The sequence below is a fragment of the Heteronotia binoei genome, chromosome 5 (genome assembly GCF_032191835.1).
Source record: "Heteronotia binoei isolate CCM8104 ecotype False Entrance Well chromosome 5, APGP_CSIRO_Hbin_v1, whole genome shotgun sequence".
NCBI lineage: Eukaryota > Metazoa > Chordata > Lepidosauria > Squamata > Gekkonidae > Heteronotia > Heteronotia binoei.
The window spans coordinates 45,754,015-45,773,570 of NC_083227.1; the positions used below are offsets into that span (position 1 = coordinate 45,754,015).

Here is a 19,556-nt window from a genome sequence, read left to right on the forward strand (position 1 = left end):
TTCAAAGAGGACTTAATTCTCAAAATGTTCCAGCCTCTGCTTCCAGCCCATGTCTGATTTATATTTGAATCTCAAAACTACAGCTCTGTGCCGAAAAAGGTGTGACATGAAAAAATGTATGAATATATCCTGTTTCATCATGTTCCCTTGTGAGCAGGCAATACTAATCTTCTTGTTTTAAAACAACCATAAAGCCACTGAAATGGATTTAAAGATTGACTACACCAGATAAACACAAAAGGAGCTTTTTTTTTTACCCTTGCAGTGTTAAATTATATTTTACTGTTTGAAATTACATTAGGAAAAAAAGTGTCATTGTGATTGATTAAAGGAGATCTCAAATAATACCCAAGGAAAAGAAAAACTGTTCAAGTATGCATCACGCCCTTATCTTCATTAGATGTATTATGGTGTGGCTCAGCCACTAGAGCTTGGAATTCCCTAGCCCCATAAACCAGTATCAGCACCACCAATATATACATAAAAAAGAAGCCTTAGTAATAAAGCAGCAAAGTAGAGGTTGCACTGGAAGAGCAACATAGCCTGCCCTTGAATGGTAAGGAGTAAAAAGAAAAAAAAAAGGATTAAATTGTTAGGAAAAAACTGCAAGTTACAGGAAATATGATGGCTGCCACCAAAAACATGTCAGATTTGAACTTACCCCTTGTAACATGCAGAAACACTTAAATCCATGTTACAATGTCAAGAATCTGTAGTAAGATAAGACTCTGATGTCCCTATTCAATTTTTTTTGGGGGGGGGGGGGGTCCATTGTGCTGAATCTGTGAATGAATGTTCAGCAATCTCATGTTGTAATCTTCCCTTGAATCGTCTCTGTTTGAGAACTGCCACTCTTTGGTGGCTGAATCTCTTGGAAGATTAAAATGTTCTCACATTGGATTTTGAGTGTTGCAATTTTTGATGTCAGATTTATGCTCATTTATTCTTTATTGTAGCAACTGACCTGTTTGCCTAATGCACAGAACGGAGAGGCATTACTGACACTTGATGGTATATATAATATTGGAATATGAACAAATGAATGAACCTGAGACGGTATAGCTGCTATTGTTAGGTCCAGTGACTGTGTTGTCAGAGTGAATATGGGGACAGGATTCTTATCTCCCCAAAGCATTCCTTTCCAAGCTGGCGTTGTACCTCTGCAATGATCCTTTGCTTTGCAAACCCCCTCCCACCTTCAGATTGGGATATAAGGAATCAAGGATCTTCATTCCAATTGTATCTGGACTAGAATCTAGCTCTTCTATGTCTCCTGTAATGTTCACCTTGATAATCCATCTAAAATATAAAACTTGCTCATGCAAAGTCAGGGAGTCTCCTTATCATCATATTTAAATCTCTCACTTCCCATAGAAACTCAGGGCAGTATATAGAATTCTCTGTGAAATACATTTACAAAACACATTTGATATCTGACAGTAATAACTCAAGGGGTTTTATTTTTCAATTCTGGTGAACAGTCATCTCATATGGACACAGCAGGGTTGAGTATTTGCTCTTTTTCATGTACACCCACTCACCTCCTCTACACTAAGCAACTCTCTTCTATACAACATTAAGAAAAGCAAATGAGTAGGAAAAAAAGGATTATGTTATCTCCCATTTTAGGCAGCACTTTGTCAGAAACAAGCATATTTTATGGTATTACAAAGTGGAAGAAGAAGATAGCATAGAAACCTGTGGAATGATATTATACACTTATTACATGATTCAACATTTCCTGTGACCTGTGGCCAGTGTAGCATCGATACCTGTTTACAAGTAAATGAGACAAGTGCTTTAGACCAAACTAAATCCTATTATCTCTCAACCACAAATTATATATTGGAATTCTTCCATTTAAAAAAAACAACAAATGTTTCCATTGTTATGAATAATTTGGTTATCTTCTTAGGAAAAATATGTAAATTACTGTGTAATCACAGTATTGCAGCAAACAAGATAAATACAAGATTGATCACCTAAATGTCTAATTAGTTTCTCTACAGAGTCAGATTTATGCTGGAGCTTCTAATTGCAGCCTAACATTTTAATGAAGGTTTCAACATGGTATAAATAAGACTAACAAACAATAAACAATATTCATTCATTCTATTTCTTTCCTTGCCCCAAAACAATTTCCCTTTTGTAATGGCAATGCACACCTGCTAGGAGAAGATATGTTTATGGACACTCTGCCACGTATCTGAAGAAATTCAGTTCAAAATTGGAAAGGCCCTAACACAAGGCAGTAGGGATAATCTCTGCTTTATGGGTCAATCTAAGACGGAACCCCCAATTAAAGCAAATATATTCTTCACTTCCCTTGCATGACTACAGTTTCTTTCTCAATTCCCTATTCCCTGACCCTTTTATAATTTTTAATCTCAGTTTCTGTGGGATTCTTTTAACTTATTTTATTTTGTTATGAATTTACTAGCAGTGATAGCAACTATATTTTTGCATTTCTTTGTGAATCCAAGAGGTTCTCAATACTATAATGAATGGCTTCACAGAATGATCTCTGGTGCTATATGTGGTGCCTATATTACCAGCGAGGGTACTAGCTAGGTCTTAGATTCTGATATTTTAAATGACAAAAAAGCTATTGTTTATGTATGCATCGAGCATTTAAGATGCAGGACTTCAATACCTGTTTTATATATACATCTTTGTGTTCTGCTAGGCCACTAGGAAGTAATCACCATGGATTCATCTTCCTTCCATTTATGTTTGTCAAAATGGCATACTAGGAATGGGAACTAGAAGGACCAATAAGAAGTTAGAGGATGCTCATGGCTCCTCCAAGCTTCGAAAGGACCTGGAGCTTTTGTGGGGGGGCGGGGAGCCTTTAGAGAGCAGCTACGAAACTTGGGTAGTGCACTTGTCTTGCTTTCCACATAATCTGTGAGAGTACAAAGATGCTGGGAGTGAAAGGAATCACATTAACAAAGATAGGCATGTGCAAGGATGAAGCACCTTACAGGGAAACTGCTCCAGGCCCTGCCCCAGTAATTAAGAGCCCAACTCCAGCAACAAAGTGCCTGGAACAAGGGAATAAACAGGTGCGTTTAGCAGATGAGCAAGCAGAGGGTAAGTGGCATTTATACATCCCCCCTAAAGTTTTAACATAAAATTCTATCATGATAGGCAAAGTGAAAAGGGTTATAATAGTCGAAATAGTAAGGAGGGCAAATAGTCAAAAAATAGCTTTAGGTACCAACATTTTGTAACTTTACAGTGTTATAGCTGCTCAAATTACTGAAGTGTAGTTAATTTTAGTTCTGTTCTAATTTTCTGGTCTAGTTCTAACTTTAGGTCTTTTGTAGCTGCTTGAATTACTCGGGCATAACTCATTTTAGTTGAATACAGTCTCAGAGGTTCTTGGCTAGTTTACTTTAGTACAGGAAGGGTTAAACAAAGGATCAAACAAAGGACAAGGATTAAAACTGAGGTCATAGGGCTAGCTGATGCTCTAGTATCACTTTTAAACTTTAATACACCTACAGATTAAAGTACTAGTAACACAGGGCAACGATAGCTAGTTCACAGATAAGGCTAAACCATTGGCAGGTTTTTTGTAATAGGAGCTATTACTGTTCTAGAGGGAAGTGGATTAGGACTGGCCACTGAGAGGATGACAAATAATATTTACTGCCTGGCAAAGTCTAGAAGCTATGAGGAAGGTTGCACGCCTAATGTGTTTGGGGAATTATAGATATTTATATGCAAATGCTAAAAGTGTTCAAGATAAAATGGGGAGCTGGAATACTTAGTGTCACAGGAGAATATGGACATTGCAGGCATTTTCAGAAACTTGGTGGGATGAAGATAGTCTGATACAGCGATTCCTGGATATAAATTATAATGGAAAGACAGGGAGGGAAGGGTCGAGGTGGAGTGGCTCCATATATTAGAGAAAGTAAACAGTCTAGTAAAAATTAGAATCTAAGAGAAATAGATTCATTTACAGAAATGCTATGGGTGGGAATAGTAGGCCCAAAAGGGAGCGTAGGAGTTTGCTATTGCCCACCAAATCAAAGGTGAAAGTATGATTTAAAAACAATAAAGGAATTAAGAAGCTAGACAAAATAACCATCTCCTTAGGTAATTTTTAATCACCTACACATTGATTGAGTCAATATGTGTTGAAGTCTGGAGAAAGTGATTGGGTTTATCTTTTTTGAACTTTTTAAATTCTTGATTATTTTCAAGTAACAAAATATCCAGTAATAATGTTAACACACTGACAAAGTGGCCACTTTAATAATCTCCCTTCTAAAACAATCACTTTGCTGATGCTTCAGTTATCAAAATTTTTCCTCCAGAAATTGGTCTGAAAGGCACAGGTAAAGACTTAAACAAATTTGTTTTATTTAAACATGCTGGCAAGGAAGGGAATTGATATACCCATAGGGATTTGGAATAGGTAGACCTAGATACAGAACTGTATCTCAGGTTGGTGACTTCCCAAGATACGGTTTTGCACTTAAAATTGTTATGTTTTCACTAAAGGTTCTAAAGATATTCTGAGGCTTGCTCTTACAGATTGCTTGTTCTGGTTTTCCTGTTAAGCATCACGTTATAATTACACAGCCTTGAGTGTACTCAGCTATGTCCCTTTGGTTAAGACTAAAGTCTTTCCATAAGAACATAAGACAACATAAGAGAAGCCATGTTGGATCAGGCCAATGGCCCATCCAGTCCAACACTCTGTGTCACGCAGTGGCAAAAAATTTTATATATACACACACACTGTGGCTAATAGCCACTGATGGACCTCTGCTCCATATTTTTATCTAAACCCCTCTTGAAGGTGGCTATGCTTGTGGCCGCCACCACCTCCTGTGGCAGTGAATTCCACATATTAATCACCCTTTGGGTGAAGAAGTACTTCCTTTTATCCGTTTTAACCTGTCTGCTCAGCAATTTCATCGAATGCCCACGAGTTCTTGTATCGTGAGAAAGGGAGAAAAGTACTTCTTTCTCTACTTTCTCTATACCATGCATTATCTTGTAAACCTCTATCATGTCACCCCGCAGTCGACATTTCTCCAAGCTAAAGAATCCCAAGCGTTTCAACCTTTCTTCATAGGGAAAGTGTTCCAGCCCTTTAATCATTCTAGTTGCCCTTTTCTGGACTTTCTCCAATGCTATAATATCCTTTTTGAGGTGCGGTGACCAGAACTGCACACAGTACTCCAAATGAGACCGCACCATCCATTTATACAGGGGCATTATGATACTGGTGGATTTGTTTTCAATTCCCTTCCTAATAATTCCCAGCATGGTGTTGGCCTTTTTTATTGCAAACGCACGCTGTCTTGACATTTTCAGTGAGTTATCTACCACGACCCCAAGATCTCTCTCTTGGTCAGTCTCTGCCAGTTCACACCCCATCAACTTGTATTTGTAGACCCCTTTCCTCTGGCAAGGTTATTATCTTCCCTCCAAGATAAATAACCTGGGATTTTGGCACTTTGAGGGCCTTTCAATGCCACCTCAAACTCTTTGCCAAATCCTGATCTTCCAGACTGCCAGTCTTTTCACCCTGGACACTAAGCTTAATAAAGGTAGTCCCCTGTACAAGCACCAGTCATTTCTGACTCTGGGGTGATGTCACATCACGTTTTCACAGCAGACTTTTTTACGGCGTGGTTTGCCATTGCCTTCCTCAGTCATCTACACTTTCCCCGCAGCAAACTGGGACTCATTTTGCTGACCTCGGAAGGATGGAAGGCTGAGTCAACCTGGAGCTGTCACCCCAGAGTTGAAAATGACTGGTGCTTGCACAGGGGACTACCTTTACCTTTTTAGCTGATAACACCCAGATCCAATGTTTAATGAGCTCATGGTATGGCTGAAAGGCAAAAGATCCAACAAATGCAGCTGAAGATGAGCAGATCTGGACAGCGCTTGGATGGGAGACTTCCTGAAAACCATGTTTGAATTCCATAATGGAAGAAAGTTAGATATAAATATAGTACCTGGTAGATGATATTAAGGGTAAGATGCAGCCAGTTGCCGTAAAATCTGAAGTTGGGCCAGGCTGTTACATTTTGTGCTAAGATAATGCTATTTGTTTTAATGAACAATGTAACCCACCCTGAGTCCCTAATAGGAAGAATGTAATAAATAAATAAATACAGACAGGACTGAAGTTATAACAAATCAAGATTGGTAGCCACGTTAGTCTGTCTGTAGCCAGAGAAAAGAGCACCTTAAAGACTAACAAAATTTGTGGTGGGGTATGAGCTTTTGTGAGTCACCATTCACTTCTTCAGATACAACTAGAATGAACAACTGCGCATGAAAGCTCATACTCTGCCACAATTTTGTTAAGTCTTTAAGGTGATACTGGACGCTTGCCCTTTTCTGAAGTTATGATAGTTAGGTGTCATCAGATGGTTTTCCACCAAAGCCTGTAAGGGTAATATGATGTTTGGGATAGGCCCTTGATAGACACCTCTCCTGATCTTTAGCACCATAACAGTGGAGGTTCTTATAGTTCTCAAGCTTTAAACTTAGGGTTGCACTGAAGACAAGAAGGTTCTTTCATCTGATCTCTCCTCTTCAAACTATATTTGAAACTAATGGCCACAATGCTTGTATAAACTTGAAGGAAGACTTCAACGATAACTACACTTGTCTGCCTTTGTCAACTGTCAGGAAGTAGAATGTATCCTACAAACTGTAGTGAAATCTCTCTTGTGGGCAGATGTTAGGCTGGTAGAGTCTTGTGGAATTTAACGTTACGTTCTTATCAATTTGATAGTAAAAGACTTTTAATATATGAGGGACAGAAAGGCAAGAAGATCTTGTCACCATAGGGGAAATCAGTGATGGCCAACATTGCCTATTCCTGACAACCTTGTGAAGCTTCCCGCTACAGGCATCTTAGCTGAGTTATGTCTTTCTAAGGCTGCTAAGATTGCCTAGGAGCTAACTATGAGGTGGTAGAGGCTTGACTGGGTAAGTACAGGAGAGCAACTGTTCATTAAGCAGCCGTCTCAGTGTCCAGAAAACAAACTGCACAGCAAGCTAACCACTTTAGCTTTTTTACTTTTTAAAAGAAACCTGCTCCACAGAGATACAGAATGTAATAATATGAAAGGCAGACATTAGAAACTGGGACAAGTAAAAAAAAAGTTTTAGTATTCTTGATGATTGGGTTCTTTTGGTGCTTAAATTTAATAAGGGCTTACAAGAATAATTTATTTTTAGCTTTCTCTCTTTAATCATGAAAGCATGGGAGTTCTTTATTTATATGCACTGCTCTGGTAGTCTTTGTTTAATCCTGCAAATCTTTATCAATGCTCTGAAGCAAATTTTGTTGCAGAGTGTTTGATTTCCATAATCCCTGCAGTGCAGACATTTTATATTTTATGTGAATTACTTTACAATCCTTTGAAACAGAGATTTATTCTCTTACTTTGGAAGAGCAGAGATGTTAAAGAACATAAAATTTGTGCCATGCTGTCATGAGCCCTGACGAGGAGGAGCTGGAAGGGTTACCAGACCTGGAAGAGTTACCAGCCAGTTCCTCAGCTGAACAAACAGCAGCTAGCCCATCAATCACTCTCCAGGCACCAGTGTCAGCTGTTGATGATCAATCTCCTCCAAGCTCTCCTCCTTCCATCTCAAGAGTTCGAAGCAGGCTCCGGAAAGAACTTTCAGAGTGAAGACATGAGGCACACCGATGCTTCAGATCTCTCAGCCCTGAGTTCTAGCAGAGTCACTGCCACCCAGGGAGCAGGCTGATTGAGACTCCCATATAGCTCCCACCAAGGACCTGGTAACCTTGTGGAAGCAACAAGTCTATTCTCTGGCTTGCATCCATGCTCCTTCCTGATCCTGACCTGCTTGATTTCCTTGGCACCCTGACCTTTTGGCTTTTGGACATTGACTTCTGATTTTGGTTTGTGATTCTGCATTGGTGATTTGGCTCTTGTTTGACTTCCTGGACTTTGACCTTGGACTGGCTTTGGACTCCTGCCTGCCTGCACCCTGAGAACGTGACAGATTACTTCCACTCACACACTTACTCCACAAGATGGATGAGGAGGCAAGCGGAGGCTCTGGGCAGCTAGCAGCCTTGCTCACTCAGGTACAGCAGCTCACTCAAATGGTGGCTTACCTGCAACAGCAGCAGCAAGCCACTGTTGCTGCCCCACCCAAGTGCCTGGTGCTTCCCCCAGAGAAGTTCACTGGGAAGGTGGAGGAGTTTCCTGTATTTCTGGCACAGTGCAAACTGTATATTGAATTATGTGCCAGAGATTTCCCCAACGACAAAACCAAGGTATGCTTCATTGTCAGCCTCTTAAAGGGGCGGGCAGCTAAATGGGCTACCCCCTTGCTTCTAGACCCATCGCCCTGGCTGACTGACTACCAGGGCTTTCTGGATCATATGGCGGTAGTCTTTGCTAACCCCCAGCAAGCAGTCACCGCCAATCGGAAGATCCAGACCCTGAAGCAGGGTAGGGACTCCGTTTCCAGTACTCCACCGAGTCCAAGCTTCTGGCCCAAGACCTGGTCTGGAATGAGGCTGCTCTCATGGATCAGTATACGGAGGGGCTGGCTGACACAGTCCTTGATGACCTGGCACGAGTAGACAGACCGGCCACACTGCAAAGCCTAATCATGCTGTGTCTCCGCATCGATGGCCGCCTGGAAAGCCGCCGCCAAGTGCAAAGCAGCGCTTGTTCTCTCAGCTGCCTCGCCGCCTAGCGACAGTGACAACCCCAATTCACAGCAGTCCCGAGACTGACAACCCCAAGCCCATGCAACTCGGGGCTGCACAGCTGTGGCTCACCCCCAAGGGAAAAGCACGATGCAGCTCACAGAATCTCTGCCTGTACTGTGGAGGGGCAGGGCACTTCTCTGGCTGCCCCACCAAGCGTACCTAGCCCAGTACTGTGCCACCACCGCCAGTAAAAGACCAGGCCCAAGTCTGAGTGGCCCCCCCAACTTGGGGCACCTAGCCGGGTCCCCTGAACCCTGTTTACTGCCCAGGGCCCGTTCCTCGTACCAGTCACGCTCGGCTTTCCAGATGGGCGCTGGCTGTTCGTCTATGCCATGGTCGACTCTGGAGCCGCCCGCTGCTTCGTCGATGTAGCCTTTGTGAAGCAACACCAGATCCTGGTGCAGGACAAAGACACCCCAACCCTGGTTGAAGTCATCGATGGGCGCCTCCTCTGCTCCGGTGACCCAGGAGACTCACCCAGTCATGCTCCAGATCCAACACCATCACGACCAAGTACTATTCAATGTTGCTCACATGCCCCGCTTTCCCCTCATTCTGGGACTCTCCTGGCTCATAAAGCATAATCCCCTCGTAGAATGGGCAAAGGGAATGTTGAGCTTCAAGGACCCTTGTCCTCACCAGGCCCCGTTGGCCACCCTGGCAGCCACTGACCCAGCTGCTGGTCCTCTACTGCTGCTGATGTGCACCTGCAGGAACTCCGGGTTCTCCAGGACTTGTTCTGAGAGCAGCTCCAACAGGCTAAAGAGGCCTACAAGACAGTCGCCGACCGAAAGCCCAGGGACCATGTCTGGCTCTCCACCTGTTACCTGCGTCGGCCTGGCTGGTCTCACAAGCTGGACCCTCGCTTTGCGGGATCTTACCTGATCACGGACCAAATCAACCTCTTTGCTTTCTGGCTACAGCTGCCGGCCACCCTCCGCATCCACCTGGTCTTCCACCGGTCCCTCCTTGTTCCTGCTACACCACCAGATCCCATCTGACTGACACCTCCAGCGCTGCCTCCTCCTGTCCTGGTCGATGACGAGGAGGAATACAAGGTCCACCAGCTCCTGGACTCCCGAATCCACTGTGGGGACCTCCAGTACCTCGTGGACTGGGAAGGCTATGGCCCTGAGGACTGTTCATGGGAACCCGTGGACAACCTACACATCCCTGACCTCATGCAACAGTTCCACACGGCCTACCCTGGCCGGCCTGGCCCGTCTGTGGGGGGGGGTGTCCTGTGGGGGGGGATAGTGTCATGAGCTCTGACAAGGAGGAGCTGGAAGGGTTAACAGACCTGGAAGAGTTGCCAGTCAGTTCCTCAGCTGAACAAACAGCAGCTGGCCAATCAATCACTTTCCAGGCACCAGAGTCAGCTGTTGATGATCAATCTCCTCCAAGCTCTCCTCCTCCCACTTCAAGAGTTCGAAGCAGGCTCCGGAAAGAACTTTCAGAGTGAAGACATGAGGCACGCTGATGCTTCAGATTTCTCAGCCCTGAGTTCTAGCAGAGTCACTGCCAGCCAAGGAGCAGGCTGATTGAGACTCCCATATAGCTCCCACCCAGGACCTGGTAACCTTGCGGAAGCAACAAGTCTATTCTCTGGCTTGCATCTACGCTCCTTCCTGATCCTGACCTGCTTGATTTCCTTGGCATCCTGACCTTTTGGCTTTTGGACACTGACTTCTGATTCTGGTTTGTGATTCTGCATTGGTGACTTGGCTCCTGCTTGACTTCCTGGACTTTGACCTTGGATTGGCTTTGGACTCCTGACTGCCTGCACCCTAAGAACATGACACATGCTATTGACTATCTCTTTGTCCTTTCGGTCGTCGTTTTGAAATACTTTGTCCTATCGGTCATCATTTTGAAATACTCTTCTGCAATGATTCTCAGTGGCAGATGGAGAAGGGCGTGGCTACACAATGAAGGGATAATTACAAAAACCAATATTCAGGCTGCAAGTAAGCAAGGTTCTCTGGGATAATATCAATAGAAAGCGATGGAGTCAGTTGAAGTTTATAGTACTGGTTTTAAAACACATTTATTTTTTAAACTGACTCACATGTGCATGTTTATTACTCTATAGTTGCAACATTCAAGGATGTTTGACTTCCAGAAAGCTTTTGATAAAGTTCCTCATCAAAGGCTCCTTAGAAAGCTTGAGAGTCATGGAGTAAAAGGACAGGTCCTCTTGTGGATCAAAAACTGGCTGAGTAATAGGAAGCAGAGAGTGAGTATAAATGGGCAGTCTTTGCAGTGGAGGACGGTAAGCAGTGGGGTGCCGCAGGGCTCGGTACTGGGTCCCATGCTCTTTAACTTGTTCATAAATGATTTAGAGTTGGGAGTGAGCAGTGAAGTGGCCAAGTTTGCGGATGACACTAAATTGTTCAGGGTGGTGAGAACCAGAGAGGATTGTGAGGAACTCCAAAGGGATCTGTTGAGGCTGGGTGAGTGGGCGTCAACGTGGCAGATGCGGTTCAATGTGGCCAAGTGCAAAGTAATGCACATTGGGGCCAAGAATCCCAGCTACAAATACAAGTTGATGGGGTGTGAACTGACAGAGACTGACCATGAGAGAGATCTTGGGGTCGTGGTAGATAACTCACTGAAAATGTCAAGACAGTGTGCGTTTGCAATAAAAAAGGCCAACGCCATGCTGGGAATTATTAGGAAGGGAATTGAAAACAAATCAGCCAGTATCATAATGCCCCTGTATAAATCGATGGTGCGGTCTCATTTGGAGTACTGTGTGCAGTTCTGGTCGCCGCACCTCAAAAAGGATATTATAGCATTGGAGAAAGTCCAGAGAAGGGCAACTAGAATGATTAAGGAGCTGGAGCACTTTCCCTATGAAGAAAGGTTGAAACGCTTGGGACTCTTTAGCTTGGAGAAACGTCGACTGAGGGGTGACATGATAGAGGTTTACAAGATAATGCATGGGATGGAGAAAGTAGAGAAAGAAGTACTTTTCTCCCTTTCTCACAATACAAGAACTTGTGGGCATTCGATGAAATTGCTGAGCAGACAGGTTAAAACGGATAAAAGGAAGTACTTCTTCACCCAAAGGGTGATTAACATGTGGAATTCACTGCCACAGGAGGTGGTGGCAGCCACAAGTATAGCCACCTTCAAGAAGGGTTTAGATAAAAATATGGAGCACAGGTCCATCAGTGGCTATTAGCCACAGTGTATGTGTGCATATACATTTTTTTACCACTGTGTGACACAGAGTGTTGGACTTGATGGGCCATTGGCCTGATCCAACATGGCTTCTCTTATGTTCTTATGATGACTTGCATCACAGATTTGAGGAGGAGGATGAAGAAGAGTTGATTTTATACCCCACCCTTCAATACCCAAAGGAGTCTCTAAGTGGCTTATAATCACCTTCCCTTCCTTTCCTCACAGCAGATACCCTGTGAGGGAGGTGGGGCTGAGAGAGCTTTGAGAGAGCTGTTACTGTCCCAAGATCCAGCTGGCTTTATGTGGAAGAGTGGAGAATTGAATCCAGTTCTCCAGATTAGAGTCCGCCACTCTTAACCACTACTCCAAACTGACTCTCCAGGGCTTTTGCTCATAGTATCTCCAATGCAAACGCTTCTAGGGGGAGTTAGTTCACACAATTCAGCTGCCAATGATCAAGCGTACAGGAAGAGATAAAGAAGATCCAGGAGATTTCCACAAATGTGCAAACCACCCTTAGAATGCTATTTTTTGACTAGCAATATAGAGTTTACAAACATGTTATTATGAATAGTGTTGTATCCAAGCTGTGAAGCACACTGGGTGACCATGGCCTCATCACTGTCTCTCAGTCTCTCTCACACACAAGGTTTTTGTAAGGATGAAAATGGGATCAGTCCCTATATGTTGCCTTGAGCTTCTTGAGCTGTGATAGTTTAATGAATACTGCAGCACATGCCTTCTTCACTGGACGTCACTTGCAGCACTTATGCCTTTTTCACTGGACAAGTATAACACAAGTGTAACACTCAGAATAATTAAGATAGCAAGAAAGAATGTTATATTTTCGCTTCATGAAAGCAAGGGAAACCTTGACATAAAGGAAAGCATAAATGCTGTAAGATCTATTCAACCCTGCCACATTTCCCAACGGACTAGAGGGAAATCATGGAGGGAGGCTTATTATGAAACCAAATCACTTTCAACTTTGCCAGCAATGGGACAGCAATTCTGTAGAACATTCTTACTTTCTATCAGACAAAATGTGTCCCACACTAGTACATTTCTCATCCAAAACAATCAACATGAACAAACTGCCACGACAAAATGGTTTCACTAAGATTACACAAAACTCCAACATGTGCATTAGAGCAAGGAGATGCATTTGATGTCATTACAAAGAACAACTATTGGTTAATATCATCAATAACTAACAGCAATAATGGTAACAGACATGTTAAAGATAATGAGATAATACAACCATATAATGTGATTACACATCCAATTTCATAACCTTTTCATCATCAGCATCTATTGGTGGCTATTAGAAGAATAAGATATTGGGTTTATTTCCTGCCCTATACTCTGAATCTCCAAGTCTCAGAGCGGTCACAATCTCCTCTATCTCCCTCCCCCCACAACAGACATCCTGTAAAGTAGGTGGGGCTGAGAGAGCTTTTTACAGCAGCTGCCCTTTCAAGGACAACTCCTATGAATGCTATGGCTGACCCAAGGCCATTCCAGCAGGTGCAAGTGGAGGAGAGGGGAATCAAACCCGGTTCTCCCATATAAGAGTCTGCACACTTAACCATTATACCAAACTAGCCATGGTAAATAAGTGGAACTTCCAATTCAGAGGCAGAAAACCTCTGAATACCACTGCCAGCAGGCAACATCAGGGGAAGAGCTCAGCCTCTATGTCCTCTCATTAACCCTCCAGTAGAATTGGCTAGCCCCTGTGGGAGACAGGATGCTGGACTAAATGGACCACTGATCTGATCCAGCAGAGCTCTTCTCTTATGTTCTTACCCTGTTCCAGTGAAGTCCGAGTTGTGAGGTGAATATTATCTTTGTTTCCTTGAATCACAGCCTCATCAGATGGTGAGATAGATTGTTCAGACCTACCAGTGTCTTGCACTGGATCCCTTCCCTTTTCCAAAGTGGAGTGCTGACATGACCTGTTGGTTCTGATGGTCCCAGATTTTGTTACCTTTAAGAAAGGAAAAATTATTCTTCACTGAAAGGAGAGCAGTAATTGCTAAATTAATTGAATTTTTTTTAAAAAGCATGAGAAAATGCTCAAAATACTAAAACCTTTAAAATGGGGATATTAAATGAGAGAGAGGGAGGACTTTTTAGCAGTCTGCAGAAGTAACAAATCACCTAGTATTTAGACATTTTGTAAGAATTTAGTAAACATGTAATTACAGAATTGCACTTATGGAATGACACTCCAAACATACCAACTTGTGTCCAATGAGACTCTGTGTCCAATGAGACTCAACTATTTCTATTTTAAAAATAAAAACCACTTTTTATTATTTATTATTTGCATCTATTGCCATTATTGATTGGCTCCTCTTGCAGTTATTATTAGGCATTCAAATTTTATATATCACAAAAGCAAAGTAAGCCGCTGGGCTAAATCTCTATGTATTGATAATTCACATTATCTATTTGGAAAATGTATATGCCACCTCTCCAGAGAGCTGCTAAAAGTGGCTCACAACTAAAGCAATAAAACCAACCCAAACAAGCCATTAAAAGCATATTCAGTTAAGATTCATTCTCCTTCTTGAGAGTTGTAGGAAGGTTAGATCTAGACATTCAGCTATCTGAATCAAAGGCTCAGAGTATAAAATATTCAGCCTCCCCTTATCTTCAGTCTTCTCTTCGTCCCTGAATCTGACACTCTTTGAATGCATCTTATAAAAATTCTCCTATGCATGTGTTAAAATGTCCATGCTCCTCACCAAATAACTCACGGAATTGCTCACCACTCCCTTCTACCTATTTTGGCAATTTTATTACTCAACCAGTTCTATTATTCATCCTATTCCACTGGGTGAACCAGCGGTGAGAGAGTAACACTAGGGCTAGGAAGACCCAGGTTCAAATCCACACAGTTTCACAAAGTAAACTTGGCCTACCTCACTTGATTTTTTAAAAATTAAAATGGAGGAAAGACAAACCATATATGCTGCCCAGTGCTCTAGTATGTCTAGAACATGAATCTCAATTCAGTACTAGCATTTGATACATACAGGTTCTTTTAGTTTTCTTAAACAATCTCCAGTTTTACTATAATTCATCTTAACTTATTTTTCTCATTAATATAAAGCCTCAAATGTTGTTTTTATGACAATTGTCTGTATTCCTACCTCCCCAGATGCCCTTGTAGTGAACCTTCGGCCTGAAGGTGGAGGTGGCCCAAGGACCTTAGATCCAAATGCAATGTGAGAGACATCTTGATTTTTATTGTTTCGTGCAGTACTTAATCCTCGGTTCATTATATGGTCTACTGAAGAGTGAGATAAACTATTACAAGCTCGGTATTTGAAATATCATACAGTGGACCTCAATACAGTCATGCTGAATTACTAAACTGCCATCATTTTCCTTCAGTTCCAGCAGCTTTTGGTAGTAAAACCACACTTCAAGTGATATGACATCACTATCTAATCAAATAACTAATTTACTCCTTTTCTTTCCAATCACTCCTCATCACTGCACTGTGAGAGGGGACTGAGAACTTGGCAGTGAGCATATATTTCAGCTAAATGTTTCTAGTGGGTCAGTTTCCAATAAAAAGAACAACAAACATAATTTATTTATTTTATTGAATTTATATCCCGCCTTCCCCTAACGGGCTCAGGGCAGCTAACAACAGTTGAATAATAAAAAAATAACCCATTATTACTTATGAATAATTAATGGTGACAAAAAAATGCAAATTATGAAACTGGCAAGCAGCACAATTACCTGGTGAAAAGTGATTTTGCTACTGAGGTTATTGCTTGATTGCCTTAGAGTCCAAATATCAATATATGTATTTCTCAACATGACCAAATTTGTAGATACTTAAAACTAGAGACTGAAATAATAAACCAACAAGTCAGATCTTTCTCCAAAACTTGACGAGCCCCATGTTTGCTGAAAAATCTGAAATCTTAAAATGGCAGCAACAGCTGGGGCACTAAACCCTGCCCCCAAATAGCAGAAGGGGCACATGTGCCTTTAAGAAACAAATACCTTATGCAGTAGCCATTATGAGGGCTGCGAGGCAACCACAACAGTACTGCCAGCCTTCAAGCCTTGGTTTTGTCAGCAAAAAGTAGGAGGGAGGCACAACCTAATCCAGGGGTCTTTGGGCCTTTGTGGGTGAACTCACAAGGGCTGAACCTAGCTGCAACCAAGAGGCAATGATATCAAGTTACTTCCATGATTTACCCAGGCACAGCTGCTTGCTACCATTCAACAGAAGCCAAACCATGAAAACCAATGTTGGAGTTCCAATCAGAGCAGTGGCTAGAGTTTCAGACTAAGATCTAAGATAAACAGATTCAGATCACTATTCTGTCATAGAAACTTACTGGATGGTGTTAGGTCTGTCCCACATTCTCAGCCCAGGTCTCACTGTATCTGAGCAAGTGTGCATGCACACAAAAGTTCATACTTTGAATAAAACTTCGTTGGTCTTAAAGCTACCACTGGACTCAAACTTTGTTTTTATTCTCAGCCTAAGTTACCTCACAGGGTTATTACAAGGATAAAATAAATGAGAGGAGCATGATGTAAGTTGCTGAGTACCCATTGTGGAGAAAGGCAGGGTACAAATCAAGCAAATAATAAATATAGCTGAAGAGAGGGGTAGATAAAATACAAGTTGGCTGGTGGGTGGGAAAGAGAGAAGGATGCAGGGAAAGAGGAAATAGCATGGGGAGGAAAACAAAGGGGAAAGTGAGATGCAAGTTTCCCACTGCACAACTGAGCTACAGTTTTCCCAGGTAGCTGCTGCCAGGGGAGGGAAGGAGAGAAAACTGATGACATGGAGTTTTAGAAAGGTAGGTTGGTTTATGGCTATTAGGTGGGAAGGAAAAGAAGAAACAGGGGGGGGAGAAAAAAATGAGATTCCCCCAGCAAGTTCTTGGATCCCCTGCTTGCCGTTCCTTGTCTAAGAGATTTTACAAACATTATGTAGGTTGTGTTTGCCACATGGTAACTATAAGCATTGCATTCTCTATACCCTTCACCTTGTGCCTGCATTTTGTACCACCACTTTATTTTGTTTCTTCATCAATGTCATTCTTCTACTTTAAAGGTCATGCTAACTTTATTTTCTAAGTGCAATTAGTTAACCTTTTTATACATAGAAGTATAAATGATTTGAATGTCACCAATTCCAACTATAAACTATTTATATTGTAACAGAGGCTCCAAAACTGAACAGTTCGCATTTATCAGACATAAATTCAAGGTTATACTCTAACCCTCCAGGTCCTGCTGAATCCCCAGCAGAACTCTGGTCAAGGAATCAAAGGGCTTTACTCAATATCAGGTCCTCTAAATTTCAAAATTATCCTTCTCAAGGGGTTAGTGCAATTGTGTTAGCTGCAGAATATTTTGAACACTGTAAGAATGGAAAACTTTTTTATATTCTGAGGTGGGTTAAATATAGTACTTATAAAATACATCAAGAGTTGGTGCAATCTGTTCCATCTCTTATAAAGAACAAACAATGCATTTAGAACTGAACATGTCTGGTGGTTACCAGTTACTGTACCACAGCTGCAGAATCGATCATAATTATCTATTTAATTGCAAAAAGAAAAATTATCAAATAAATAATTGAATAGCTTCTTGGATATGCTTTTGTTGTCTTGCTGACTGATCAATTATCTACTGATCAATTAGTTATGTAAGTACACTTAAAACAGAAATACTGAACTTTGGCTTTAAAATAGTTTTTATTTTTTTTCATGTAGAAGCAAGATGACAGCACATTTTTCTCTGGAACTGTTAGAACAGGAACTGAACTATATTTGCCCCTCAGCAGATCCCTCTTACATTTCAGGAATAAAGTAGTTGCTTTACTAACAGAAGAACATAAGAGATGCCATGTTGGATCAGGCCAATGGCCCATCCAGTCCAACACTCTGTGTTACACAGTGGCCAAAACCAAGGTGCCATCAGATGGTCCACCAGAGGAGACAAACGTCAGAAGCCCTCCCACTGTTACCTCCCAAGCACCAAGAACACAGAGCATCACTGTTCCAGACAGTGTTCCATCTATACCTTACATCTAATAGCCACTGATGGAACTCTGCTCCATATGTCTATCTAATTGCCTCTTGAAAGAAATAGGCAATGAGATGTATGTTACTGGGAAATGGGAGTCATGATAAATAATCTGAGAGCCAGTAGAGTGTATGGTTTAGAGTTAAAGTTGCTCGAACACCTGCCAGTTGTCATTTGTAAGTGGTGACCAGCCAACTAACTGACTGGCTGTTCATAGCCTGTTGGTGTATTTACAGGAACAGGCTACTTATAGTCATCAAAAACTGACTCTCAGCTGATGATGGATCAGTTTAGAGATCACTTCCGATCTGCTGTGGAAATTCTGTTCTGCACCCTACAGGGCTTTTTTGGTGTGTGTGTGTTTTTAAGCGAATAGAATCAAAAGCCAACTCTTTGCTAATCAGCTGGAAGCCAGATTCTTCTGATCTTCCACCCTGGAAAGTCTCCAGATTTGCTGAGATGCAGCAAATTTGGGGAAGGGAAACTCAGAAACCAACCCAATTTCCCTTATTTCTTGGCCACCCCATACAATAGGCTTGGGATTCAGAGAAAAGAGAAATAGTCTCTTTCACCTCTCCTTTTAGCAATGCACAGGTCAAAAATACTGCTTTCTGTTCTTGGCTAGCTTGGAGGACAGGGAGCAGAAAGCAGCTCTGTACCTCCCCCCTTTCACTGTGTATCTATTTTGATGAGGGGTGGAAATAATAACCCCCCCCAAAGCCTAGCTGATTGAGCCATCAGCTGTAAATCACTTTCTGGCCAACAGGCATCTCCAAACTTGTTTGGCAGCTGTTGCTCAACTGCTCAATGCAATTTGAGAAAATCTCTGATCAGCTCACATTCTAACTGTGTCCAACAGGTTATCTGAGAAATTAACAGTATCTCTAGTTAGAATACCAGAATAGGATCTGGGAGACCTGAGAGACCTACCCTGCCATAGAAATTTGCTGGGTAGCATTAAGCCAGTCATTCCCACTCAGTCTTATGTATCTACCTCTAAGTGATATTGTTCTAAGGACAAAATGGATGGAAAAAAACAATGTTGTACACTGTTGTGAGTATAAGTATCTAAGTCAATCCATTCGATCAATCAAAAGCAAATAACCTCTTAGCCTCTTATTTGTTCTGGAGGCAAACTGGGAAGAGCGTTAGTTACTATCATCAAGCAAAATTGTTTTGGACATTTCTGCTTGTGGTAAGTATGAATTCCTTTTGCACTCCTGCCCATAGAAGAGATTCACACATTCTAAGGAATAATGGAACAGTTCCCAAAGGCTGAGAGGTCTCTTTCATTTTAGTATCAATTTCTTCAGTTTTCTGACGACTTTGTGATGTTCGCTGCTGCATATCAACTGGGAACAAAAAAAAATACCCATGAACGTTCTCCATTTACAATCATGTTAACTGACTGCAATTAATTGACTACATCAACACATACAAGTAATCTGTTACACTGAACAATTATGTGTAGTTAAAAGCAGACTGAGAAGTAATTTGGGCTTTTGAGTAGTATTAGAACAACAACATGAAAAAATAAAGTTTAACA

General features: G+C 41.9%; 1 protein-coding gene across 1 annotated transcript in view; it reads right to left on the reverse strand.

Moving 5' to 3' along the window:
* The window catches only part of CFAP20DC (CFAP20 domain containing), a 269,093-nt gene that overhangs the window by 119,347 nt on the left and 130,190 nt on the right, over positions 1 to 19,556 (reverse strand). The window contains exons 9-10 of the mRNA XM_060239416.1: positions 15,094 to 15,233; positions 13,742 to 13,922 (exon numbers count right to left, since the gene is read on the reverse strand). Coding sequence (XP_060095399.1) covers positions 13,742 to 13,922; positions 15,094 to 15,233 — 321 coding nt within the window. The remainder of the gene's footprint in view (positions 1 to 13,741; positions 13,923 to 15,093; positions 15,234 to 19,556) is intronic.